This window comes from Hemiscyllium ocellatum, chromosome 12 (genome assembly GCF_020745735.1).
Source record: "Hemiscyllium ocellatum isolate sHemOce1 chromosome 12, sHemOce1.pat.X.cur, whole genome shotgun sequence".
NCBI classification, from domain to species: domain Eukaryota; kingdom Metazoa; phylum Chordata; class Chondrichthyes; order Orectolobiformes; family Hemiscylliidae; genus Hemiscyllium; species Hemiscyllium ocellatum.
In genome coordinates, this window is record NC_083412.1 from 52,049,668 (window position 1) to 52,077,657 (window position 27,990).

The following is a 27,990-nucleotide window of genomic DNA, read 5'->3' on the forward strand; positions in this document are numbered from 1 at the left end:
TGTACTTGTTCAAATATCTTTTAAATGTTATAATTGTACCCACCTGTACCATTTTCTCTGGCACCTCATTCCATATATGCACCACTCTCTGCATGAAAATGTTGACTCTCAGATGCCTTTAATTATATCCCCTTTCACCTAAAACCTCAGCCCTCTGGTTTTGGACTCCCATACCCCAGGGAAAGGACCTTGGCTATTCACCTTAACTGTACCCCTTATGATTTTATAAACTACCATCAGGTCACCCCTCAGCCTCCTATGCTCCAAGGAAGAAAGTCCCAGCCTACCCAGCCTCTTCTTATTATTCAAATCTTCCAGTGCTGCTAACATCTTTGTAAATCTTTTTTGGACCCTTTTCAGTTTAATAACATCCTTCCTATAGCAGGGCAACAGAATTATACACAATACTCCAAATATGGCCTTAACAATATCTTGTACAACTGTAACATGATGACCCAAATCCTATTCCCGATGTTCTGACCGATGAAAGTAAGCATGCATCTGCAAATTTAGTTAATTCACAGAATTAATAACACTATTATGATTACTAGATAATACTGCAATATGAATGGATTTTGAATAATGTTTTGGATGGTAAAGGATACTTTTTTTCCCCTTATAAATTAATATACTGACATTGAACTCTGACTCTGACACAACATTACATAGCTAATGTAGACCTAAAACATGTAACTGAACTTTTCTCTGCACTAAATACTTCATGAGAAAATACCTTGCTGGCATTGAACAAGCCGTTCTAACTCAAATGTGCAGTTTATAGAGTGCTCAGGTTTTGTTCATGCATGCAGCAATACATCCTTTTATGACTTTAGCATTTTGGCAAACTTAATGTTCCTATAGTAAATTGAACTTCATTAAATTTCCTTTCATTGATTGATTTAATAATTAGCATAAAAGAGTTCAAATAACCACAAAGTAGGCTATACAATGCTGTTATGGACCCAGACAAAAATAAGTTTAGAATGTGAAATCATTGTATTCTAGAACAACAATATCACACAAGAAAGGAAATCCATATCACTTGACATCAATGTATACTTAATTACAACATAATATACATAAAAATAAATGAGCAATGAAAGAAATGACTATATGTTAAAAGAAAAAATAGAATCTAGAACTAGTGGTGAAATTGGTGAAAACTCGATTTTGTTCTGAGACATATTTCTCTGACAGCTGCTCACAGCTGTCTTGCAAGTCTTTAAAATTTTGCAAACATGAACTACTGCCGTTTGGCTGATATTTTTGCCTAGACATAGAAGTTACTGATTGAAACAGAATGGCAACTTTTCTGTTGGGAAACAGAAACAATTATCATATAATGTTTAAATTGTCATCGATTGTCCCTCAATTTGAGGAAGCCCTCAAGTTTGTGAGTTTCTGCTGTGGCTCTTCCTGTGACTGAACATGCTGATTCTGAACCCACAGATCTTTGGGTCCAGAGGGTACGGTGTTCCTTAAAGTAGTGAGGTTTTCTTGAACACAAAAGTGGTGGTCCTGCTGAGTGTGGTTTCCCAGCCAGGAGAAAGTGAAGGATCTTATTTTTAGAGCAGTTTTGTTTAGCCCCTTCCTTATTGGCATGAGCAAAGGATATCCTAAGGAAGACTGCTGAGTCACAGACACTGTTTTCTAAAGACACATCTCTCCCAATATGGTTGTCCAATAATATCATGCATCTGTAGTCAGCGTGCAGATTCTTGACTAGTAATTTCAAGGTTCACAGCCCTGTCCTGTCGCCAAACCTTCATTGCCACTGGACTTGGCAAGTGGACACTGGTAGAAGTTTGCACATAACTTTAGAATAATAAAATCCCTACAGCGTGGAAGCAGGCCATTCGGCTCATCGAGTCCACCCCGACCCATCAAAGAGCATCCCACCCAGAATCATTCCCCTATCCTATCCCTGTAAACCTGCATATCCCATGGCTAATCCATCTATCTTTCACATCCCTGGACACTATGAGCAATTTAGCCTGGCCAATCCATTTAACGTGTACATAGAGTCATACAGGTGTCAGCACAGAAATGGGCCCTTTGGTCCAACTCATACTTGCCAATCAGATATCCTAAATTAATCTGTGCATTTGTCAGCATTTGGCCCATATCCCTCCAAACCCTTCCTATTCATGTATCCATCCAAATGCCTTTTAAATGTTGTAATTGTACTAGCCTCCACCACATTCTCTGACAGCTCCTTCCAACGATGCACCACCCTCTTTGTGAAACAGTTTTCCTTTAGGTCCCTTTTAAATTTTTGCCCTCTCACCCTAAACCTCTGTCCTCTTGTTCTGGGCTCCCCCATCCCAGGGAAGAGACCTTGTCTATTTATCTTATCCATGCCCCTCATTATTTTTATAAACCTCTGTAAGGTCACCCTCAGCCTCTGGTGCTCCAAGGAAAACAGCCCCAACCTATTCAGCCTCTCCCTATAGCTCAAACCTTCCAAACCTGGCAACATCCTTGTAAATCTTTTCTGAACCCTTTCAAGTTTCACAATATCCTTCCTATAGAAGGGAGGCCAGAACTGCGCACAATATTTCAAAAGTGGCCTAAACAATATCCTGTACAGCCGCAACATGACTTCCCAACTATGATACGCAGTGTTCTGGCCAATAAAGGAAAGCATATCAAATGCCTTCTTCACTATCCTATCTATTTGAGACTCCATTTTCAAGGAACTATGAACCTGCATTCCAAGGTCTGTTTGTTCAGCAACACTCCCCAGGACCTTATCATTAAATGTATAAGTCCTACCCCAATTTGCCTTTCTAAAATGCCAACACTTCACATTTCATCTAAATTAAAATCCATCTGCCACTCCTCAGCCCATTTGATCAAGATCCCCTTGTACTCTGAGGTAACCTTCTTTACTGTCCACTACACTTCCAATTTTGGTGTCATCTGCAGACTTACTAACTATACCTCCTATGTTCACATCCAAATCATTTATGTAAATGATGAAAAGCAGTGGACCCAGCACTGATCCTTGTGGCACTTCACTGGTCACAGGCCTCCAGTCTGAAAGGCAACCATACACCATCACCCTCTGACATCTTTTGGACTGTGGAAGGAAACTAAAGCACTTAGTGGAAGCCCATGCAGACACTAGGAGAATGTGCGAACTGCACACAGTCATCCAAGGTTGAAATGGAACCTGGCACTGCGAGGCAGCAGTGCTAACCACTGCGCCACCATGAGCTGGGGTTAATTGACTTGATGAATTTCATCTACCTCTTAGTATAGAAAGAAAATCTTGCATTAAATAACATCACAGTCAATAAATTAATTTTGAAATATCCTTGTTTTTATGTTGCTTGATGATGCAAGGTCCAAGAAGCAAAATAAGATAAATGGCCAACTTTATTTAATGCAGGGACCTTGGTACTCTGTCATTGTCCATAGAGATCTTGATGACACAGTGATCAGATTTTGGTAATGAATCAAATCACAATGATTGGGACCACCTTATTGCTGCGCCCTTCTTCCATCTTCACAGACAGTGGGAGACACCATCCTCTTCACCTTTTTCTTTTACCGAGGTGTTTTTGGGCTACATTTCATCTGGCACCTTGCTAATGACCTTGTCATTATGGACAGTGACACCAACTGCAAGGAGTGCTGATGGCATTGTTGAGTACATCCTAGGAGCACACAAGTTTTTCCTCTATATGATGGACATGAATCTATGGAGAAGTGTGTTGTTCCAATCTGCTATAAAAAGGTGAAAGTATAATTACAAATTATTTGGGATGACCTAAAACTGTTGTTCCTGACACTAAATTCAAATATATCCCTCCTGAATTATGAAGGAATTAGTGGGAAATGTATTCATGGCTTGCAAGGTACAATCTCATAAAATTTTGGTGGCAGTAGGAACCTTGCATCACTTGTATGTTCTGCACAGGAGGGGTGAAGTTTACAAAACAGTGCCAAATGGAGTTGATTTGATCAGGGATGTTAGCAGAAATGGAGCACACTGTAGTAAAATAAAAGGTTAAATTGAAAATCAAAATAAAGATAATTCTGTAGGAAATATAACAACTCTGCGCATGAGATTGGAATCAATTGCCACGATTGAATAATGGAGCAGATTCGATGAGCTGAATGGCCAAATTCAGATTGGATATCCTGTGGTCCCACCTCATCTGAGTTCATCCTCTAGATGTTGAACTTGATTCAAGCTTTTCTAATGGTGTATCAATTAGCGTAGATGCATGTTTAGAATGAGCACTGACACTGTACCAGTAATGACTAAATAGAAACGACAGCAAGAGAAGTTGATGAAATTAATTTGTAAGAAAGGTTTGTTGCATTTTAAATAAACAATTACCCTACAATTATACTGAAGTCTCCAGTATAAGAGTACGTAATGAGATCTGTATACATTTTTTCCATGTAAAAATATTACCCTACTGGCTATCTTTCTAATGGTTTAGTGGATTTTTGTTGCAGGAAAGATATAATGGGATGTTTTTCATTTATTGATTTTTTTTCAAGAGAAATTTTAAAATATTGTAACAGATGTAAAATAAGCTATCATTTGCTTAATACTCATGGTTTCCTACAAAGCCCAGATTATTCATGGTAGGTTTTGATCAAGTTGAAAAATATGCAGTGATTTATCTAACACAGTGATTATGGTAGCACAGAAACTCATAAAATAAGAAATCATGAGAATTTTTACTGACAGAGGGAGATGGGTTTTGTGTAGGCAGGAAGTTAAATCCTTTAAACATGATATTGAGTTAGGATCCCAATATCATCCTGCCAAGTTCTGGGTTTGAAGGTGATTGGGAAAATTCTTTGTAGTTCTTAGTTAGGCATTCAAATATTCTCGAAGAAAGTGAGGACTGCAGATGCTGGAGAGTCAGAGTCGAAGAGTATGGTGCTAAAAATGTACAGCAGGGCAGACAGCATCCAAAAAGCAGGAGAGTTGATGTTTCGGGCATAAGTCCTTCATCAGGATTTCCCAGTGAGGGCCTTGTGTAGCCAAGGCCAGGTGAGAGGCTGCTGCTCACAGGATTCCTTCTGAGATTGCTCTCAGTGCTTGAACTTTGCCTGGCTTGCACCTCACTTATTCTCCTTCGACTCCACTTCCTCACCATGGCATAGCTGTGTCTTCTGTGGCTCTATCTGGCATATCTGAAGATTAGGTGAAGTGCCAACATCTGTAAATGCCAACCATAGCACCACCTATCTTTTCCTCAGTTCCACAAGACAGAGAGAAAGGATAGGAGCTCCACCTGCAAAGAAGCAAGACCCTGAACACAGAGTCTACAAGTAGATGATCATCTCCCTTAACATATTTGAACACCAATGTATCTAGGTACAGAAAGTCAGTACTGTAATGGCATCTGCAGCTTCCTGGCACAATACGACATCCCAGTGAAATATGTGGGCATGCATTGTCAATGGCATCAAGATGCTCGTCATTGAACAGCCAGCCCTCCCAGGTTTTTGCCTCTCATTGTCGTATATTCTCTCTTTATGCAGGGGCATAAACAGAAAATTGTGAAGCTTGCAATGGCTTGTGCAGATAGAACAGTCAGGCTTCTACTTATGGACTATAGCTCCGACTGCAACACTCAAATCCCAACCAAACTAACCTCCAAACTCTGAGACCTAGGTCTCAGCTCTGCCCTTTGCAACTGGATCCTCGACTTCCTGACCCACAGACTGCAATCAGTGAGAATAGACCACAGCACCTCCTCCACAGCAGTCCTCAACACCGGTGCCCCACAAGGGTGCGTACGCAGTCCCCTACTATATTTCCTGTATGTTCATGACCATGTGGCCAAATTTCATCCAAACTCCATCTATAAGTTCATTGATGACACCGCCGGATATCAAACACTGACGAGAGAGAGTACAGAAAGGAGATAGAATGCTTGGTGGCATGATGTAAAGAAACAATCCCTCCCTCAATGTCGACAAAACTAAAGAACTGATTGTTGAATTCAGGAAGAAAGGAGGAGGACGGATCCCTATCTACATCGATGGAGCAGAGGTGGAGATGGTCAAGAACATCAAGTTCCTCGGAGTGATGATAACCAACAGTCTGTCCTGGACCATACACGCAGATGTGACAGTCAAGAAGGCACAACAATGCTTGTTCTTTCTCGGGAGCTAAGGAAATTTGGTATTTCCTGAGGACCCTCACCAACTTTAACAAATGCATCATTGAAAGCATTCTATGTGGGTGCATCATGCCTTTATATGGCAATTGATGTGCCCAGGACTGTGAGAAACTCCAGAAAGTTATGAACACAGCCCAGACCATTATTCAAGCCAGCCTCCCATCCATTGATTACATCTACACTTCTCGTTGCTGTGGAAAGGCAGTTAACATCATGAAAGATCCCTCCCACCCCGCTTATAATCTCTTCCATCCTCCTCCATCTGGCAGAAGATACAGAAGCTTAAACAATCATCACCAGGTTCAAAAACAACTTCTTACCCGCTGTTATTAGACTGCTGAAAGGTCCTCTCAAATTTCAAATCTAATGTTGATCTTGCCTTTGTGCACCTCCTGTGCAGCTGTAACCCTGTATGCCTTACTCTGTCTAAACAGCCTATGATCTAGTTGTCCTTGTATGTTATGATCTGCCTGTACTGCTCACAAAACAAAACTTTTCACTGCGTGTAGGTACATGTGACAACAATACATCAAATCAAATTAAATCAGGGTGATTATGATGCATGGGTGTGAGAAGACATTTAAGGTGTGAATCCTGGCTATTCAGATGGAGATTTGAGGTTCCGAGAAAATGAGAATGAATGGAGCTGCAAGATGTGATATACAGAGGAGTGTTGTGTAAGAGAATTCTAGGCACGTCACTGTGGGTTTGGCACCTGAGGGGAGGAAAAGATGTATTCCATTTGAGATAATGGATCCTCTTGGAGCACTGTCACCAGGATAGAGGAAGTAGATTCTGCTGCTGGCCTTTTTTTTGTGCCTTCCATATGTGAGTACTGTATTGGAGAAATTTTTCCTGTGCTTCAGATTCTGCTGCAGAATCTTCAGGTCAGAGTAAGAGACTGTGGGAAAAGCCTTCCCAGATTATCTCCAATCTGGTAGTTATTGCAACCTTTAGAATCTAGGTCCTGTTGAAGCATCGTACACTGCACTCTTTAATTTTAAAGATCGATCATCCTTCCTACCTGCCCTCCCTAAGTAATTGGAAAATTACCCATTTCTTCTGGGAGAGAGTCAAGCTATATCTATTGGACCGTTCAACAGGTTCACAACCAGCTAATGGCCTCATTGTTTCAGCAGCAACTAAGTTTTAAAATTCTTATCTATGAGTCACTAAAGAATAAAATTCACCAATAATTACTGGGAAATGTTAGGTTAAAAAACAGTGAACTCTGTTACTATCTAGCTGTTAGCCATCTGTATACTTGTCGAGTACATGCTCAAGAAATATGTGAGGGGATGGATGAGGGTTGAGGGTTTAGTTAACCCATCGCACTTGGCAGGAACAGCGTAGAGGACTTTAATAGGCAACACTGGGACTCAACACCATGTCTTCGCTGGAATTCTGTTGGTCAGCATTTTAACTACACACTGCAGTCAGATGACTGAGACACCTGCTAGAAGTAGATAAGAGGCTGCCTTAGCAAATGAAGGGTCTTATCATGCTGAAAATATCCTGATTTGCTTGTTACCCCGGATAAGCTGCTGCATCATTTCTGTCCGAGAGCTGGATATTCCCTCGTCTCAGTTTTCTTTGTTTATCCAAGAAGAAAAAGATGCCTCACTGAGCCCCACAAAACAAATTTTGGCCTCCCCTTCACCTACACCTTTCCTTAGATAGATAGATAAGTTAGTTCAAATGAAGGAAGAGTTGTACAACAATTATCATTTAGCTGGTTCAAGCAGACTCTGCAGCTTGAGGTGGCGTGGATCTAGGATCCAATGTGCCAACTGTGGAAAAGGAAGATTTTCTAAGATATTTTGAAATGGCAGAAATATCCAGTTAAACTTGACCCCCAGCATGTGCAAAGCATAGATTGCTTTAAAAAGTACAGCACCACTATTTGAGAAATGTCAAATATTCGGCTTTTATTGAGGGGATTTGTAAGATTAATTGGTTGGTGTGGATAAATTACAGTCAGTCACTGAAATTGCATATAATTGCTCTTCTGGACATTTTACATGTGCTGCAGCTTTTAAATTACTGAAGTAAGGCATATAGGCAACTGTATTATTTTCTTTTTAATGCAGAAAACTATGTCACATAGTCCTGCTCTTCCCTGTGTTAGTGATGCTAAATATGGCTGGTACATTTATCTATGGGCATGCACCTCTTTTTCCCAGTACACTTGTCAAAGATTGCCCTCACATCCTGCAAGAATTCCTATTTGACATGCACAGATGGTCTGCATTGCCAGAGGCAAAATGTTTTAATGCAGTGACATGCTGACCAGGGAGCATACACGATCCCTTCATGTGGCAGAATTGTTCCGAGATCCAAGTTTACAATTGATTTTGATGAGGAAGGCAGACAGTCTAACATCTGACAGACTATCCATTCAATTGTCATTCTCTGGCGCCTGCATGTCGTTCATCTCCCAACGAATATGAAAACAAGCATGGTAGTTGAATGAAATTTTAATGTTATGAATGTAGGATATGATTTAGAGATCAAGAGGGAATGTAATACAATACTGCGCTGACAAAAGTTGCAGTGCAGTTTTACATATTTGTGGTCTATTGTTATTCAGCTTGATATCTTACTCATGCAGTTTAAGTAGCAGAAGAAATACTGAATACTTATAATTAAAAAGAAAATATGAATCCAGAGTGGAAAAAAATGTCTTATTGCTAGTGTTAGTCAAGAATTCACCTTGTGCATTTTACTATTGTCTAGTTTAAAAATTATATTTAATGCACATCCAATGGTTAAAGCAGATTTGCAGTTGAAAGTTATGTTTCTTGTGAGCAGTGAAGTTGAACACCAATATCCAGTCAAGAACAATATGTTGGAATTGAATGTATTCACATTTGTGGAAAAAGGACACCATTAAAACATTTTCCCTGTGGTATATTTGAAGCAATGCTTTATTAAAGAAAAGACTGAATTTACTGGTTGGAAACCGCTGATTGGATTTTGAAAGAAGACTGAAGCCACAGTCCAGTGCCTTGAAATTGAATCTTTTCTAAAATGGTTGAATATTTGTATCATTATGTCAAAGCTATTAAGCAAAGCCAACCTGCCTGCAAGAGCCTTTCAAAGATAATTGCCTCAGAGGAATGTGAATGAACCACATTTTGTGTCCCTAAATGTAGAACACAGAATCATCTGGGTGGGGAACAAGCATTGGACATAATCACTTCAAACAAATGACTCAGAAGAATATTCACCCAGTCACAATCTCATCAAGTTACAAGTAGAATCCACGACCCGTTAGCATATCTGGGTTACTTGTTCAATTAGAGATAGCCATATGTAACAAGCCAAATAACTGTGTCTTTAAGGAACTGTTTGACCAAGCCATAAATAAAAGCAGAAATGATACCATTCGAAGAACCCTTTGGGGAATGTATACACTCTCTGTGTGCACCCATTCTGCAAGATTGAACCCTATTTGCTGATTGAATAAACCAGTCTGCAATTATTCTCTTTAGCTGCTGTCTATATAAGAATGACAAATCATCTATCTACACTTTTAAACTGCCTCGACACTGAAAACGATTGGCTCAGCCCAGATCAAACCATCAACCTGTGAGAACCGGATTGAAAATGTTGCTTAATCTATCCTCCCGACCTGTTATTGGTGTTTATTGGTGTTTGCGTGAAAACCAGAGCATTTTTATTATTTTACTTGGACCTTGTTGGGTATAATAAACAAACCTCTTTTTCAAAAGAAATCAAGAAAACCCGTATATCTGTTATTGTTTATTCACAGCATGTAAACAGTAAACACCACATTAGCAAGCACGTTCATTTTTTTAAAAACAAGAACCTGTTGTGGTCAAGTGAAGCAACAAGGAGCCATTTAACCTCCTCCTCACCTGCTCATGGTAGGTGTAACACTGTGGTGTCCATGTTGGTTTCTGAACATATCTGGGTGTGAAAGCCTGGAGTGATGTGAATGATTTTGTGAAATTACTTTGAAGGCTGTGTTTCTGACTCAGTTGAAGGAAATCACAATCCAATCTTGTTACATTACGTGGCATTGGTAATAGTGCTGTGAGCACATACAACTTGTGCTCCAATTAAACTACAGGTTTTTTTTGTCAGATTCTAATTGAATATGGGAAGATTAGGTGCAAGTCAAATGACAACTTCATTCTTTGGTTTTTGTTGTTTAGTTTCCCCCTGGTGTAAAGTGCATCGTATTGGAGGCATTGAGTAAATAAACTGCCAAATTAAGAATCAGATTAAACTTTTCAATTTAAACAGGCACAGGCGTATCTGAATTATCCAGCATTTAACTGAAATAGAAACTGGGAACTCAAAATGTGGAAGAGAGCTCACTACACTTAACAAATTGAGCCCTATAAACTTTAGATAATAATCTAATTGATGGAAGGATACAAATGGATATCTTATAAGCATTAGATTTCACTGAAGAATTAACCTTGATCATGAGCTGTAAATTATTTTCACCAAGATTCTTGATTAGTAGGGGAATCAATGGTTATGGGGAAAGGCCTGAAAAGTAGACATGAAGAATATCACATCAGCCATGATCCTCTTGAATGGAGGAGCAGGCTCAAGGGGCTGAGCAGCTTATTCATGTTTCTATTTCTTATGATCTTATGGCCTTTAGTTTGGTCTTAGTTCTTAAGTCAATGTCAGTCAACAAAATCAGATATTTCTAAAACTTACTACTCTTAGTGGTTGTTAAAACTATTTCTGTTAGCTTTTTTTTCACCCAAAGCTGAAAGGTAAATCTATAAGTCAATGTTAAAAATGTTGCTGGAAATAATAACTAGGAAGATAATGTCACTTAAGGGACTACATCTGAATGAAGATATGAACACTCTACATTCTGTGGTAATGAAAAATGTTTATTTCTTTTGTGAACAATTTGGTTCAAATAAAAGCTTTTCAAGATACCTGCCAATCCTGACATACCTAAACCCATGGCTCATTCAGGTCCAGTAAATGAGAGTCATGTGGAAGACACTTCATTTTCTCCATACAATTGGGACAAAGGATAATGAAAAGGTGTCACAATTTACCATCTGCACCTCAAACTCTGCTTCAATATGATTAAAGGAACAATAAAAACAGCAACTCTCTGTGTTTGGACACTGCTCGTCATCAGAATAACAACAAAAGACATAATGGAGCAAAGATTTTCCCTAAAAGGTTAATTTCAGTTAACAAGGTGTAGTTTTGATCTAATCCATCCAATGAGGAAAATTAGGACAGTACCAGGTTTTACATCCAATTTTATTTTAATATTCGTTCACTTCAATGGAAAATAATGGTTTGTGAAATTGATGTTTGACCTGATTTTATATGGTGATTGAAATTAAAATTGGCTCCACTGTCTTTATTTTCAATAACCATTTCTAACTTGCTCTTTACCTAGGAATCATCATCCCTGTCTACCATATGCTACCCATTTTCTGGATAAAACTATTACTTAGCATTGTACTTTTATTGGATCTTTACAGCGGGCTTCACCAATCCATTGTAGTTTTTCAGAGCTACCTTTAATACTTATGGAAAAACCTACAAATTGCTTGATTTGTTACAGGCATGGAGGGAATTGAATAAATGCATTATTCAAAGGCCAACGGGGGATTTTGACCTTGGAGCTACCTCAGATTGATGTCTGCTTACTTTGCCTGCAGCATTGCTAAGAATCTTTAGCCATCTGGGCACAAACCATACAAGTAGTGCTCAATGAGGAGCTGTATAAGTTTTCAAAATTTCACTGAAGATGCTTGGCAGAAACTTTAAATAAATTGGTTCTTCTTCATTCACTGTTCCATGTAATATTCTCTTTTTTTTCTCCCTGAAGGATTTGCATTGCTTGGAGGACACCCGTGCTTCCTCACAACACAAGATATTCATCTAGGAATAAATGAGAGTCGTAAAGACACAGCAAGGTTAGTGGCAGCATAAAAATGGACAGGAAGATGATAAAGACTGTATGATGTTGAATGTGTTATAGTAATTGAAACTAGAAAAAAGTGCCTGCAGTACAAGAGTAATATTGCAATGGAGTGGTTAGAATGTGATCTTCTCCAGAATTTATGGTCTTTAATAAAGGAATCCAGTAGAACTACAACCAAGTGAGAAATCATATCTAAATATAAAAGAAGTGGAACTGTGTGTTATCTTACCACAATCTGTACCATATTGAAGCATTATTGATGTCAGTTAAATATGAAGCAGTAATTTTCTGTCCGAAGGGCAATATATGATGGAACTTCTAAAGGCATCTTTGGAGAAACAGAATTAGAAGTGCTTATAGCAACCAAAGAATACATTTCAAAAGACTTGAGACATGCTTATTTGCTTATTATCTAAACAGTCTAAAACCATGGGATACAAAGATTCCTATAAGCTGAACGTCATCTCAAAGTGACCTTGAAAATTGTAATAGAAATAAATTAAACATTTTGAAGTGAAATTGGTGATAGTCTGGATTTAGACCTGGAGTAGGAACAAGAGAAGGAATATTTAATCTGAGAACACATTTCAACAAACAGTTGAGAAGTAAAAGAGAATATTTACATATGCCTCATACATTATGAAATGCTTTCAATTTTGTATGTCACCAATAGACATGATGTGGAAATGTAACATTGTCAATAAAGATATGAAATTTATCCACACCCTATTTTGGGACCAAGTAGCACACATCAAACTAGATTAGGACAATCAGATGTGTTTCAAGTGAAGAGAAGAATACAATAAACCTGAGTCCTGTCACCAAAGTCTTCACAGACTTCAAAGTATACAGATCAAATATTCAGAATTAGATGTACTTCCAGAATAAAAATTAAAAGCAAGAACAACTTGTGAGACACTTGTCGCATGGTGCTACTTGCAGAATTTATTTCACTTTTTCATGAGTTATGGGCATCGCTGGCTGGGTCAGCATTTATTACCATTCCTAAAGGCGCCAGAGAAGAAGGAAGTGGGCTATCTTCTTGAACCTTGCAGTCTTGGTTTGTAAAAAACCTCACAATGCAGTTAAGGAAGTAGGGCAGTTAAGGACAGTGACCCAGTGACAGTAAAGGAAGTGTGATATTGTTTCAAATCAGGATGGTGAGTGGCTTAGAGGGGAACTTGCAGATGCTGGTGTTCAAATATATATCTGCAGTCCTTGTCCTTCCCTGTGAAAGAGGTTTCATGTTGGAAAAGTACTGTCGAAGGAGACATGGTAAGTTACTGCAGTGCATCTTGTAGATGTTATACATGGATGCCACTATATTTTAGTGGTGAAGGGAGTGAATGTAGAAAGTGATGAATGTGTTGCCAATCAAGGCTGTTGCTTTGTCCTGGATAGTGTTAATCTTTTTTTTAATATTGTCAGAGCTTCATTCAACCAGACAAGTGAAGAGCATTCCATCATAGTTATGACCTGTTCGTTATGGATGATGGAAGTTTTTGAGAAGAGAGTAGGTGAATTACACACTGCAGAATTCCTAGCCTCTGACCTGCTCTTGCAGTAGTACTATATTCATGGATGGTTCAGTTCAGTTTCTGATCATAGGTTATCTTCCAGGATGTTGATAGTGGGGCATTCCATGATGATAATGACATTGAAAGTCAAATGGGTGATAGTTGCATTCTCTCTCGTTGAGAGAACAACATTCACTTTTGTTGAAAGATGGACACTGCCTAGCATTCCGTGGTGTGAATAACACCTATCAGCCCAAGCCTAGATGTAATTTAGGTTTTGCTGCATGTGGAGATGGACTGTTCCAGTATCTGAGGAGTCTTAAATGTTACTGAACATTATGCAATCATTAGCAAATACTTGACCACTGACCTTTATAGAGGGAAGATCATTGATCTAGCAGCTGAAGAGTGCCTACAATGCTACACTGATGAACTCCTGCAACAATGTTCTCAGATTGAGGTGACTGGCCTTCAATAACCACAATTCTAAATAGTGGAGAGTTTCCCTCCAATTCCCATTAACTCCAGTTTTGCTTGGGTTCCTTGATACCATATAAGTTATAAATCATCACTTAATTTATCTTCTGAAAGATAAATAATCCAGTCACTTAAACTCCCACTTAACTATTAATGTTTACTGAACAAATACAATCCATCGAGTAAAGAATTGACATCCGCCAGCATGATTGTAGTTCTTTTAAGGCATTAAATAAAGAGGCATTTCATTCTAATGCTTTTTAAATGTTCACTTGTTATTGTTTCATGAATATTACAGCACAACTTTTCCCACTATTTTCTATCCTCTGGTTGTAATAATATTAGTCAAACTGTTTGGACAGGTTACAACATACCTTGGGGTCAGGTGAGCCTGGAATCCAGGCCTCCTGGATCAGAGTTAGGGACAATACCAGTGCACAACAAGATACCCTGTACTCGTTTTCTGGACAAAGTCTTCCCCTTCGATTCATTCAACTGGAGGACTGCTACAAATGCTGCCTGTCCTTGGCCACCAGATGGTGCCAGGGACCAGCTTTGCTGATCTTTTTCTGTCTGCAGGAGGATGTTTTGAGCTTCAACTTAGATACCTTTTTAATGCAGCAAAATTTGAGTAAAGTGAGATCTGAACAACATTTCAAGGTACTGACAATCAGCACGAAGATGATCATTAACGACTAAACAATATGCATTTGTATAAGGATACCTGTCCTGAAAATAAAAAGCATTAAAGTAATAGTTTTAATATTTATTCTCTGTCCTTATTTTTCCGTTACATATCCTAATTTTCCTACTTGATGCATTACAAACTCAAAAATGTGTTGCATGAATCACAGCTTTTTTATAACTAATCATTTAGTATTTCTGTTCATGAACTACACTCAAAATTAAGGAACTGATTAATATGTATCTTTAAAATAAATTCTGTTCTTTCTATCTTACCACCAAAAATTAACACAGCTTTTGCTGACATTTCTTGAAATGAGTTTTGTTGAATTGAACTTTGTATTGGTCGGTATAGATCAGATCTAGATCAGCTTCAAATTTGAGCCAGCTTATTTCTAATGTAATTTTTCACCAGTAACTAGTCTTTCCAAAGGGAATAGGAGTTGGTGAGCATGACATATTATTAATAGACTCTTTTATTTAGCAGTACACCCCTCTGCTTGATGCACCATGTGACTCTGCCCTTCTTCTTATTTATGTCTGTCATTGTTTGTTTGTCCTGCTTTCTGCACTGCACTCTGGGTAATCAAGTTGGACCATCTGGTGCCCTGAGCTGTGGAAAAAACAGAAAAGCAATTGACAGTAATGCCAGAGCGACAGCGCTTAATTACACATTGCATTGTTCAGTTTACTGGATTCACAGGAACTCGATACAATTAGTACAACCATAGTTATAATTTGCACAAAGCTTTTGATGCAGTTGGAACCTATAATTACTAAACAAAGGAAACATACATCACGCTTAGATGCATATAAAGAAGCTTTGGAGATTCTTATAGGGAAAAATAGTATGGTTGCATGAAATATTTTACTGTACAAAGATTATGTTTGTAAGTGAACAGTAAATATATACACCTTTGCTAATTAGAGTTTTCTTCATGTTACATAAAATTACAAAGGAAATATATATGGAAAAGGAGCAGCAAAGATATGTCAAAAATAATTTACCTTTTCTTTCCCACATGTGGTCAAACTGAATTCGGGTGCAGCTTGTATTTTTTTTGCAAACAGAAAGTAGGAGGAAAACGCACTGTTTTGAACATAAATTAATGCTTATACTTACATAGTTTTCAAAACATTTAATGTTAGTGTTATGTGCTTTTTTTGTGGCTTTAAATGCCTAGTTACAGTTTTAATAAGACCTGCTGAAGGGAAGTTGAACTCAATGAAAATGCACCATGGAAACACTAGCATCATTGGATGGAATGGGGCGAAGTCATTCTGGGACCCTCGACTAAAAGGAATAACGTCTCCAGGTGACAGAAGAGAACTAGCTTGAGGAATGATGAGCAGTTCCTACAGGGTGCTCCTGGCAAAGGACAATCCAGATCCCACTGTGATCTCAGTGGAGGGTAAGGGTGGGCCTGGCATGTCTATGTGTGGCCACCTAGTATGGCATAATATGAGGAACGATAAGAACTGAATGAATTCTTTATGAAACGCAGGGGTAAGGAGTTTTGGAAATCCACCATCGGGCTTAAAGTCAGAAAGACAAGTGCCAAAAGAAAACAGCTTTGAAAGAAAAGATTGAAGCTGTCAGTTTTGCTGACAGTTGCTATGGGCCAGAACCTCTGGTTTCAACCTTCAGGCAGTTTTGTGGTTGTCTGACAGGCTTTAAAGAAAAAAAAGGAACCTGAGGCCTTTCCTACTTACAGACATTCCTACTTATTGACATTGCTTTAAAAAATATCATTGGCTGTCAGTTAAAGCTGACAGTTCTTCAGAGCAGGAACTGACTCCAGAAGTGATTGGAAGAATGGTGTACACAGGGAAAACCAAGCTGCTGCTCCCACCACAGATGCCTGGCCACAAGAGTTCATGTCTCCTGAATGAATAATACAGGATAATCCAGTCTCCCCATGCTGACTGCTCCAACCTCTCTAATCAAAGGTTCCCTCTATCCCAATGTTGCCACTGTTGCAGAGACAAAATCCAGGTTGGAGGAACAGCAAGGCAGAAGGGAGGGAACCTGTCATCGAAGGCATATGGGCAATTAATCTGCTTGGTCCCAAGCAGAATACCTTCGGGCTGCATCATCACCTATCGTTTTCACCAGTTATTAGATGACCAGTCTGATTGGTTAGACATCCATCATAATGCCAAAGACATTGGACCAAAACCCAAAGCTGGTTGGCGTTGCTGATGGAGTCTGTTCTATTGCTGTAATGCACAGGGCTTCCTGCATTCAATCCCGGGCCAGGTACCAACTATTGACACATAAATCCACAACTGCACTTTACTCAGTTGAAGAAGGCAAGTGATATTTCAAATCGAACGTGAGGGGTGATAAACTGTTGGGGAATACAGTGACACTTATTTCCACAATGTTATGCCAAGTTGAAATCTGAATATGTTGGTTCTTGTCTGCAGAATATAATTAAAATGCAAAATTTCTATTCGTACTATTGCACAACATTGTTTTCATAATTTTGCATGGAACTTCCATCCACGGAGTCTTATACTGTACACTTGCATCAGCCCTGCTGGTTAGTTGTACATTAAACATCATTCATGTCAAAACAATGCTGAACAAAAATAACTATTCTCCATTTAGAAATTCTGTGCATGATAAATTAATGTCATAATTCTAAATTGAAGGTGAACACCACAAACTTTTGTACTTGTTAATGGTAGATGCTGTTTAAATGAATATTCAGATGTGGAGCACCAATAAGGCTATTTTAACTAATTATATATGGCTGAATCAATATCATTGCAATGTATGACTCTGGAGGCTGTTGAATTTGTCAAAATTCTCTTAAACAAGATTTTGTTTATTCTAATACTATTAATGTACTCAATGTCATATTTCAAATGTACATAACCTCACTGAACATTTCCAGTAAATGACTCTCCAACAGTCTGTGTGGAGTTTGCACATTCTCTCCGTGCCTGCATGGATTTCCTCCCGGTATCCGGTTTCCTCCCACACTACAAAAATATGCAGGTTAGGTGAATTGGCCATGCTAAGTTGCCCATTGTGTTCAGGGATGTGTTGGGAAGGTGCATTAGTCCGGGGTAAATGTAGAGTAATGGGGGAATGGGTCTGGGTGGGATACTCTTTGGTGGTCGGTGTAGACTTGCTGGGCCGAAAGGCCTGTTTCCTGATTGTAGGGATTCTATGATTAAGTAAGAATTCAGGCCAAAACTATCACCCAGTAAATCATTTTCTTTTTGTATCTAGGCAATTGGGAATGCTTGTTTAAATAAGGATTTTATATTAATGTAAATACTGAAATAATCCCACAGTGCAATGTTGAAGACAGAGCAGAGTATAAATGTTCTAAATAAAAGCTGCATGTGCTGTTGCTCAGCAACCTCCATTAGCGTTGTTTTAGGTTGCTTCTTCAAATAGGATTTTTTTGAGGGAACAGCTAGGATTGCACCTCCAAATGTTTTTTTTACTCGCTTGTACCGAGAACATTCTCAGGTTTAACTTAGATCACTGAACACTGATTAATGAAATAGCTACAGTGTTTTAGTCATTTGGATCATTGTTAGCTGAGACTGAACAATCTTTCATTTCTGTACAATAACAAGCAGAAAGAAAATAAAGCTCTGAGTAGTTGATTCATGTTCTTTTACAGAAGCTCTCACAGTAATAAATATAAATGGGCCAATTTTCTTGGCCAAGTACTGACCTGGGGCACTGGAAGCACAGTATTCTGGAAGTATGCTAGACTGTGGGCTTGAGCAGCACACAGTTTTGCCTTTAGTCATCATTACAGTGGAAACGGCTAACATTTGGACCAGCTGAAGGCACACTATTGGTTAAGTGCCTTATTAAGACAGGAAGTCCAAGCACCTCCTGAGCCTTCAAGGCATTGGCAGTAAAGGGTTGGTTAAATAAAACCCTATTGGTGGGCCAAAGTCACTTTGATCTTAGCTGATAATGAAAAAGGACTTTTTTTTAATTGCTGACAGCGTCTAGGAAAGTAATTTATAAGTCATAGAAACGTTGATTTCCATGTTTGTGGCCTTCACGTAGTTTTAAAGGTTCTGTCCATAGTGAAATGATTCCATAGCTGGAAGATAAGCACCATCTGTGTCTCCTGTAGTCTGCATTGTAGAAGCTGGTGAATGGGTGGCACTTCAATCCCAAGTAACAGTGTAAGGGAATGTAAATCTATGTATGTGAAGGAAAGGGGTGAGGACATTAATTTCACTCTTTATTCAAGGTGCAATGAATGGGGAAAGGGAATTCCATATTTTAAATAAAGATCATAGCATCCATGCAATGAAATTAACAGTTTATTTCCGCCTTGTCTGTCTCCAAATAAGCTGCATACTGAACTGGATATGTAGGTGGAAGTTGGATTCTGCTCAGCATTTTGCAAATAGTCAATGCTTGAACAAAATGGCGGTACCATAGGTGGCAGAAAATTGGATCTCAGGCCTCTTTTGTAATTCAGGTAAGCTGCTGGCCCTCTCTCTACGTCCACAAGCAGATTCCTCTTCAAGTGGATTGAATATTGGGCCAGATGTCACTCTTTCATCAGTTTTCGCTACATCTTTGAAGAGGAAGGGTAGGATAATGGGAGAGGAATCGATAACAGGCAGCTGCAACTGCCAAAAGTGAATTGAAGTTGAGGAGCATTTCTGCTTCACTTTATTAAAATAAAAGTTTTGATATATTTGCCCCCTTGCTAGGTCACATCCAAATGTGCCTAGCACTGACTTCACATATGACAAGATTCTGAAACAGCCTTTAGACCCCAGAATAGCATAGGTCAGAAACTCATTTTAGTTGGCTGTCCTGGAAACCAGACCATTTGAAGCCAACATGGAGGAATGGGATGTTTTTCAGTGCAGCATTTAGCCCTGTATTATTGACTGTATAGGCCAACCAACTGCTGTATCATCATTGAATAAGTTTTGCTTTGATAAAAATCCTATAGTTGTATTTAGAATAGATTCCGTACAGTGTGGAAACAGGCCATTTGACCCAACAAGTCCACACCGACCCTTTGAAGAGTAACCCACCCAGACCCATTTCTCTCTGACTAATGCACCCAACATTATGGGCAATTTAGCATGGCCAATTCACCTGACCTGCACATCTTTGGACTGTGGGAGGAATCCAGAGCACCCGGAGGAAACCCATGCAGACACGGGGAGGATGTGCAAACTCCACAAAGTCACCTGAGACAGAAATCGAATGCGGGTTCCTGGTGCTGTGAGGCAGCAGTGCTGACCACTGTGCCACCCATAAAGAAACTTTTTAAGAAACCTGCTGAGATTAAAGTGATAGTGTACTCCAGTTTTGGTCACAGCATTGTCTAGTGCTTCCTCTACCCTGACCAGTGTACCTGTGTGAATTTTGGATAAGGCCAGAGCAAGCTTTATGTTCGATGGCTAATTATCCCAGTGACAGTATCATGGTTCAATATTTTAAAATGCCTCTTGGAAGAGGTACTGAATAATTGTGAGTCCCAGGGGAACTGAGGAGCATCTGTTTTCTAACCTAGTTCCCATTATCATTCTCTCTTCTGTCTCCGACAGAGCCAGCTGCAGTAGGGGAGGAGCCAACACAGTAAGGTTCAGGTTCTGCACAGTCAAATCATCGCAGCAGAGCCCAAACACAGATGCAGTACTCAGTCTTCGGGGTGGGTGCCTCGTGTAATATTAGAAAGGGTGACGGGCGAAGGACAGATCACATCAGCACCGGAGCATATAGCAGAGGTGGAGTGGACTGTTGCCAGTCCCCTTTGGAGGATGAGGATAGATGCAGCCCTGGTCAGCAAAGTGAGAGCCTAGGAATTGGTACATCAGGTGGCTGTACCTGGAGAATCAGCCAGAGACATGTGTTAATGTGTCAGAATCAGCTGAGGTCCTGCAGAGTATTGGAGTGAAAATGGAGCAGTCCATTCATCTCATCTGCTCCACAGAGTCTCATTGCTTTGAGCACGAGCTTTTCCATTTAAGAGAGTGACCAACCCTATGCAGAACCAACGATGGCATTACTCTGAGCAGATGTAGGAATGGCACAGTGTCATGCAGACAATGAATATTGTGGTCTATTGGGTAAAAACAATGACTGCAGATGCTGGAAACCAGATTCTGGATCAGTGGTGCTGGAAGAGCACAGCAGTTCAGGCAGCATCCAACGAGCAGCTTATTCCTTATTGTTATTTTATTCCATGTGGTCTATTGGGTTGACTGGTCAGCAGCACAAATGGTGCAATGAAGAATAGAGTGTATACCAGCTGTGCCCACACTGGTACAGATATTGTCCATATATTGAGGCCATATATGGTGCAGCCCTCACAACCAGAGTCTCTGAATCCACCCTAGGACCTCCACAACAAGGCTGCAATGAGAACCTTGGGCCAGACAGGCACTGGACGGCAGTCTGTCCCCTTTTCATCCTCAGCCTTCACTTGTGGCCATTTGTACAAGTTACTAAGTTTGTGGTTATCATAGCTAACGTTTTGGGTCTGGTGACCCTTCCTCAGAACAGTTTTGAGAAAGGGTCACCAGATCCGAAATGTTAACTTTGATTTCTCTTCACACTTGCTGAGCTTTTCCAGCAACTTCTGTTTTTATTTCTGATTTACAGTATTCACAATTCTTTCAGTTTTCATTCTGTGGTTATCATATATTGGTAATGCCACTTGAGATATTATTTACAAGAGACACACACACTGACTTTGAAGCACTAGCCATGTTGTTATGCCAAGAATACACTTCAGTATCTTCATTTTGTTGAAATGGGTTCCACCAAGTCTCTGATGACCCTCAATGAGAGCACACAAGTTAGCAACTATCTGCTTGGACAGGCATAATCGACTGGGACACTGACTATGCACAATTGTAAGGTAGGTTCTCCTTCATTCCTGATATTGCACTCTAGAAGATATTTATTACCTTCTAGTCCCTTGTTATTGACTTCTACTCCGTTGGTTCCCAATGGTCAGATTCTACAAACTGGAGATGTAGCTCCTCATCTTGGACTAGTTTAGTCTAGTTGTATTGTGTCCCTTTCTATTAGAATTCAATCAGAATTAGAATTCTATTGTACCTCCTACTCCTTGTTGTTATTAACTGCTGCCATAGCCCCATGCTTCTGATTAAAGATATCAAAGACTGGCTCTTAATGCATTGGCAACAACTTGCTAATTGTTTAACTGGCCATTTAGTGATATCAGGTGGGTTAGCTCTTTTTATTCTCAGCAGAACCTTTTAAACTTGGCATAGACAGAATCCACATTGGAAAAACAACATATTGCACTGAGGATAAACCAACTGTCTCCAAATCCCATTGTCTCAATAAATAGAGTCATAGAGATGTATACAGCATAGAAACAGACCCTTTGGTCCAACTCATCCATTCTGACCAGATATCCCAACCCAATCTAGTCCCACCTGCTAGCACCTGGCTCATATCCCTCCAAACCCTTTCTACTTATATACCCATCCAAATGCCTCTTAAATGTTGCAATCATACCAGCCTCCTCCACTTCCTCTGGCAACTCATTCCATACACATACCACCCTCTGAGTGAAAAGGTTGTTCCTTATGTTGCTTTTATATCTTTCCCCTCTCGCCCTAAACCTATGCCCTCTAGTTCTGGACACCCCCACTCCAGAGAAAAGGGTTTGTCTATTTATTGTATCCATGCCCCTCATGATTTTATAAACCTCTATAAGGTCACCTCTCAGTCTCTGACACTCCAGGGAAAATAGCCCAAACCTACTCAACCTCTCCCTTTGGCTCAAATCAGGAAGAATATCACCTCCAGATGAAGAAAACTGGGCGATGAAATAAAGTTAGGCATATTTTAGAAATCCTTAGTAATACTTTATCAAACTTTTGCTTTGTAATGTCGTTTAATTTCAGTAATCAATGTTGTTGGTTAAATGGGCCTGAGAACATGCAATATGTTGCAGCCAAGTTTACTTTTTATGCAATTGATCTTGTTGATTGATCAAGAAACACTTATTTCTAGGGGTCCCTTGAAAATCATTACTTGACAAGGTCACCAGAGTTATAAAGAACATATTTCAGGCCACATATTACTATCCACTGCATACAGATGACAGAGGCTGTTATTTTCCAATATGAAGTGGTGAGCTAGATGCCATGGTGTATTCAAATATATGTTCACATCTGTGATCTGCCTTCAAATTCAGTGAATCAGGCAGGTTAGAATGCTGTCTGATTTGACCAAGATTTCCAAGTGAAAACAGGATTAACTGTTTTTTTAGAGCAGTGAACATAGTTCAAGTGTTGTCTAGCATGATGGTAGTTAATGCATATAGAAAAGAAGAAACAGTTTTGAAAATTTATAAACTTCACATTTGATTCTTACTGACTTGGGAGTTTCTAAATTTGAGATTTTTTGCTAATGTCGGGGTCTGCTTGGCTCATGTTCCAGGGTGTTGTCTGGGATGACTGATCTGATTCTGGCCCGGGTTTACAAACATTCGGAACTCCAGCAGTTAGCAGAAGATGGCTCTGTCCCTGTGATCAATGGATTGTCTGAGCTCTATCATCCTATCCAGATCCTGGCTGATTACCTTACTCTTCAGGTACCTCCAAAGCAGTTTTAGATCATTAAATCTAACAATTGGGTGAAAGATGCTTCATTGTCTCACACTTAATTTGTAATGAGTCTAACTTATATGGTGAGTGGTCACACCATTCCATTGCAGCACAAATTCATGTTCTTGTTTATTTTGCAGGTTTTCACACATTTCTCCATCACGTCCTCCTTTCGCTGATATTCATTTCCAAGGCATTACAATTTATTCCCTCAGGGAGGTGAAGAAAAATAGCACTTCATCCTGATTACTCTTGCTGGAAGTTGTAAGTTAGGACTCAACTCAGCTGTGATGCTCATGACATTTGAGCACCGATTTTTCAGATTAGGTGTAAACTAGACAGGAAGTGAGATATTGTGCTCAAACCCCCTAGCGATGACACTGCCCAATGCACAATTACTAGAGGATCCTTATTTTAATGATGGAAAATGTCAGTTACTACGGACTCTTCCTCCAATGGGAAGAAAACTTCTATTGAAATTTTCCATCAAAATTGAAATGCTACTTTCAGAACTTTAGGCATCAATGATTTAAAATGCAATAATTGGAAGGAATGAACTGAATATTTCTCAAATGGAGATTCTATTGGAGGATGTGAAAAATGGTGGTGTATGTTCTGAACAGCAGTGAACATTGCTGATCCCCATGTAGAACAGCCTTGAAAAAGCTGGTTACTATAATGAATACCACCCTAACTACATTGTCAGCCATGAAAAGCTAACAAAACTGTTTAATAGCTTTTTGACATGAGCAAAGATAGAAGAACACACTGATTCTTCATTTGGCACTTGTACTCCGCCGTATTTTCTAACCAATGCTGAAATTCTACAAGGGTGCTCTTTCGACACTCTGCATTCAGTCCTTTTCCAATCATTCTAATTCAGAACAGAAGAATTGATCACATATTAATGTCTGACATTTCAGCATCTTGTTCTAACAGAAATTTATCACTTTTACCTGTAGAGATTACAGTTGAAAACAACTATCCGAGATCTATTTATATAAACAAGATCCCCTATCTAATTAAGCCTACCTGAGATAGAAATCACCAAAATATCGAGAATCAGACAGTTAAGGTGAAGAAGGAGATTGATGGACTGCTGTTGTGTCTGCATTTGCTTTCTGAAAGAGCATTACAACTTAGTGCCATTCTCCTGCCTTTTTCCTGAAACCTTGAAGACTTTTTTTTACTTTAAATTACCATCTCATAGCTGCTTAAATGCCTCACTTGAAAGTATCTCCATCACACTTCCAGGCTGGACAATACAGATCCTAACTATGCAAAGTCCTTTCTCCCACAAATTTTATTTTGCAAATTACTTTATGTCTGTGTTCTTTCATTCTCAGTCATCATATGAAAGCAAACAGTTTCTCCTTATCTATTCTATTCAGCAACTTTTATAATTTTGAAATATCCTCTCAAATCTCCTCTCCAAGAAAATCTACTCTCAACTTCCTCAATCTATCTTCATAACCAAAGATTCCCATCTCTGGTACCATTCTGTAAATTTCTTCTGAATTCTGTCCAAACCACTCTCATCCTTCCAAATGTGGTGTGCCCACGGCTGTACACAATACTAAGGCTGAGATCCAACTAGTACCTTACTCAAGTTCAGCATAATCTCTTTGATTCTGTATTCAGTGCCACTATTAATAAAGCTAAGGATACAGTATGCTTTATTAATGACTTATTGTGCCTGTCCTACTACCTCTAATGACTTATGTACATTAACACTCAGGTTTCTTTGCTTCTGCAAATCCTTTCGGATTTCACCCTTTATATTATCACTGTATTTCCATGTTTTCCGATAAAAGAAAGTATCACATCACACTTCTCTGCAAAGAACTTTGTCCACTAACTGCCTGCCCACTCCACCAACATCTCACTGTCCTTTCATAGTTTTGCACTGTCCTCCTCACATCTTACAATATTTCCAAGTTTTGTATTATTGTCAACTTGGAAATTGTCCTCACATACCAAAATCTGGTTCAATAATGATAAATCAGGAAAGGTAAGAGTTACAAAACTAAATCCTGTGGAATCCATGACAAACCTAACGCTTGAAAAATATTTATTAGGTGTGAATCTATGCTTCCTATCCCTCCTAACTTTGTGTTCATTTTGCTACTGTTCTAATTATTTCACAAGTTTCTTCACAAATCTGTTTTGCATCATAGTATTACATACCTTTTGGAAGTCCATGTGCACCCCATCAACAGGATTAGCCTCATCAACTTGCTCAGTTACCTCTTCAAAAAACTCTAGCAAAGTTAGTTAAACATGGCTCTCCCTTATGAAATCTGTGCTGGCACTTCCTAATTCAAGTAGACTTTTCCATGTGTTTATAATTAAATCCGGAATAATTATTTCATAAAGTTTCCCCATCACTTTAGTTAAACAAGCCCCTAATTGCTGGGCTTGTCCCGACAACCTTATTGAATAAAACGGTTTCATTTGCATTTCTCCCATCCTCTGGCACCACCCCTGACTCTAGGTTATTATTATTGCCTTTGCAATTGCCACTCACTTTGTTCAATATCCTTGGATACATCTCATCTGGTGCCAGTATCTTACCAACTTTAAGTACCAACAGCCTATCCAATGCCATGAGCTTAGCAATTTTAAAATGTTCATGTGGCTGAGATTCCTCCTGTCACCATGGCCTGGGCAGTATTTCCATCCTTAGTGAAGACAGAAACAAAGTATTAATTTAACACATCAGCCATGCCACTCATCTCCATGTGTATATTCCCTTGTCGGTCCCTTATCAGCACTACTACACCTTTGGGATTCCACTTTACGTTAGCTGCTCCCCTTTGATGCACAGTCCTGTTTACTAGGCTCTGTTTTTTTACTTCCTTTCTGAACCTTCTGTTTTTGTTTTGGTTCTTAATTACATTTTCTACCTCTTAGAGTTATGGAGATATACTGTACAGAAATCGACCCTTCGGTCCGACTCAACCATGCCGACCAGATATCCTAACCCAATCTAGTCTCATTTGCCAGCACTTGGCCCATATCCCTCTAAACCCTTCCCATTCATATGCCCATCCAGGTGCCTTTTAAATGCTGTAATTGTACCAGCCACCACCACTTCCTCTGGCAGCTCATTCCATACACGCACAACCCTCTGTGTGAAAAAGTTGCCCCTTAGGTCCCTTTTAAATCTTTTCCCTCTTATGCTAAATCTATGCCCTCTAGTTCTAGACTCCCACACCCCTGGGAGTCCTTCGGGATGTCTATTCACCCTAGCCATGCCCCTCATGATTTTATAAACCTCTATTAAGGACACCCCTCCGCCTCTGACACTCCAGGGAAAACAGCCCCAGCCTATTCAGCCTCTCAGTATAGCTCAAATCCTCCAACCCTGGCAAAATCCTTGTAAATCTTTTCTGAACCCTTTCAAGTTTCAGAACATCCTTCCAATAGGAAGGAGACCTTTTCTTTTATATCTTAATCTCATTTTTCATCCTCTGTGTTCATATGCGCCATCTCCCCCCTTTGAAGGAGTATTCTTCAACTGCCCTGTTATTCAGCAACAGCATTTTTTTGCCAACCTCCACTTCCAGGTGTTTCAAGCCCCATTTCATTCTTGCCCCAGCTTCCCCCCAGTTAGTTATTCTTCCTTGTGGTTGTCCTGTGTCTTTGTCAACTGTAATCCTAAACTTGTGATATAATGATCATTGTTCCCTAAATGCTCCACAACTCCCATTTGGTTTCTTTAGCCGACCCATTCTCATAAATCAGGTTCAGCAGTGCACCATTTCTTGTTGGACTGAACATTCACTGTTGCTATATCTTAAATAAAATCAATGAATGCCTGTCCCTCACTGCCTGTTATTCTATCAATATCCCAGTCTATTTAAGCATACTTAAAATCGTCATCATAACTACTCTATGATGTTTCCACCTTTCTTCAATTTGCTTGCAGGTTTGTTCCTCTTCAATTTTTCCACCATGCAGTAGTGTCTAGATTACCGGATACAATATAATTGCAACCTTTTATTCCTTACTTTTAGACAAATTGGGTCTGCATTTGAACCATCTGAAACATCCACTTTCTGCAGCTCAACACCATTCTTTGTAATGTATTTTTCCACCTTCCATTTTTCCTTTCCTATCTTTTCTAAAACAGATATATTGAACAGCCAGTGCAACTCTTCCTTGAGCCGTGTCTCTTTTATAACCACAGGATCATAATTCCATATAGAAACCTGGCCCTGAAACTCATCAATTTTATTAACTAAACTCTGTGCAGTCATATACATGCTGTGTAACCCTGATTTAAATTTCTTTCTTTATTTCTGTAATTACACTTATTAACTTGCTACTTTTCATTTTAGTGTTAGCCATTCTTCCAAGTGTTTTGGACACCCTGGTATAACTGTCTGATAGACTGTCCGGGTTCCAACACTCCTGTTGAGCTAGTTTAAAGCCCCCAAACTACACAAGCAAAACTCCCCCGCAAATAACTCATTTCCAACTCTATTCAGGTGCATCCGGCTTGTATAAGGGTCATCTCCCCCAGTGCCCCAGAAATCTAAAGCCCTACCTCCTGCACCCATCCTTCAAGTTACACAATCATCTCTCTTATCCTATTTCTGTA

General features: G+C 39.4%; 1 protein-coding gene across 1 annotated transcript in view; it reads left to right on the forward strand.

Moving 5' to 3' along the window:
• Positions 1–27,990, forward strand: part of otc (ornithine transcarbamylase) — a 70,220-nt gene that overhangs the window by 23,226 nt on the left and 19,004 nt on the right. Inside the window, exons 4-5 of the mRNA XM_060833538.1 lie at positions 12,007–12,094; positions 23,218–23,371. Coding sequence (XP_060689521.1) covers positions 12,007–12,094; positions 23,218–23,371 — 242 coding nt within the window. The remainder of the gene's footprint in view (positions 1–12,006; positions 12,095–23,217; positions 23,372–27,990) is intronic.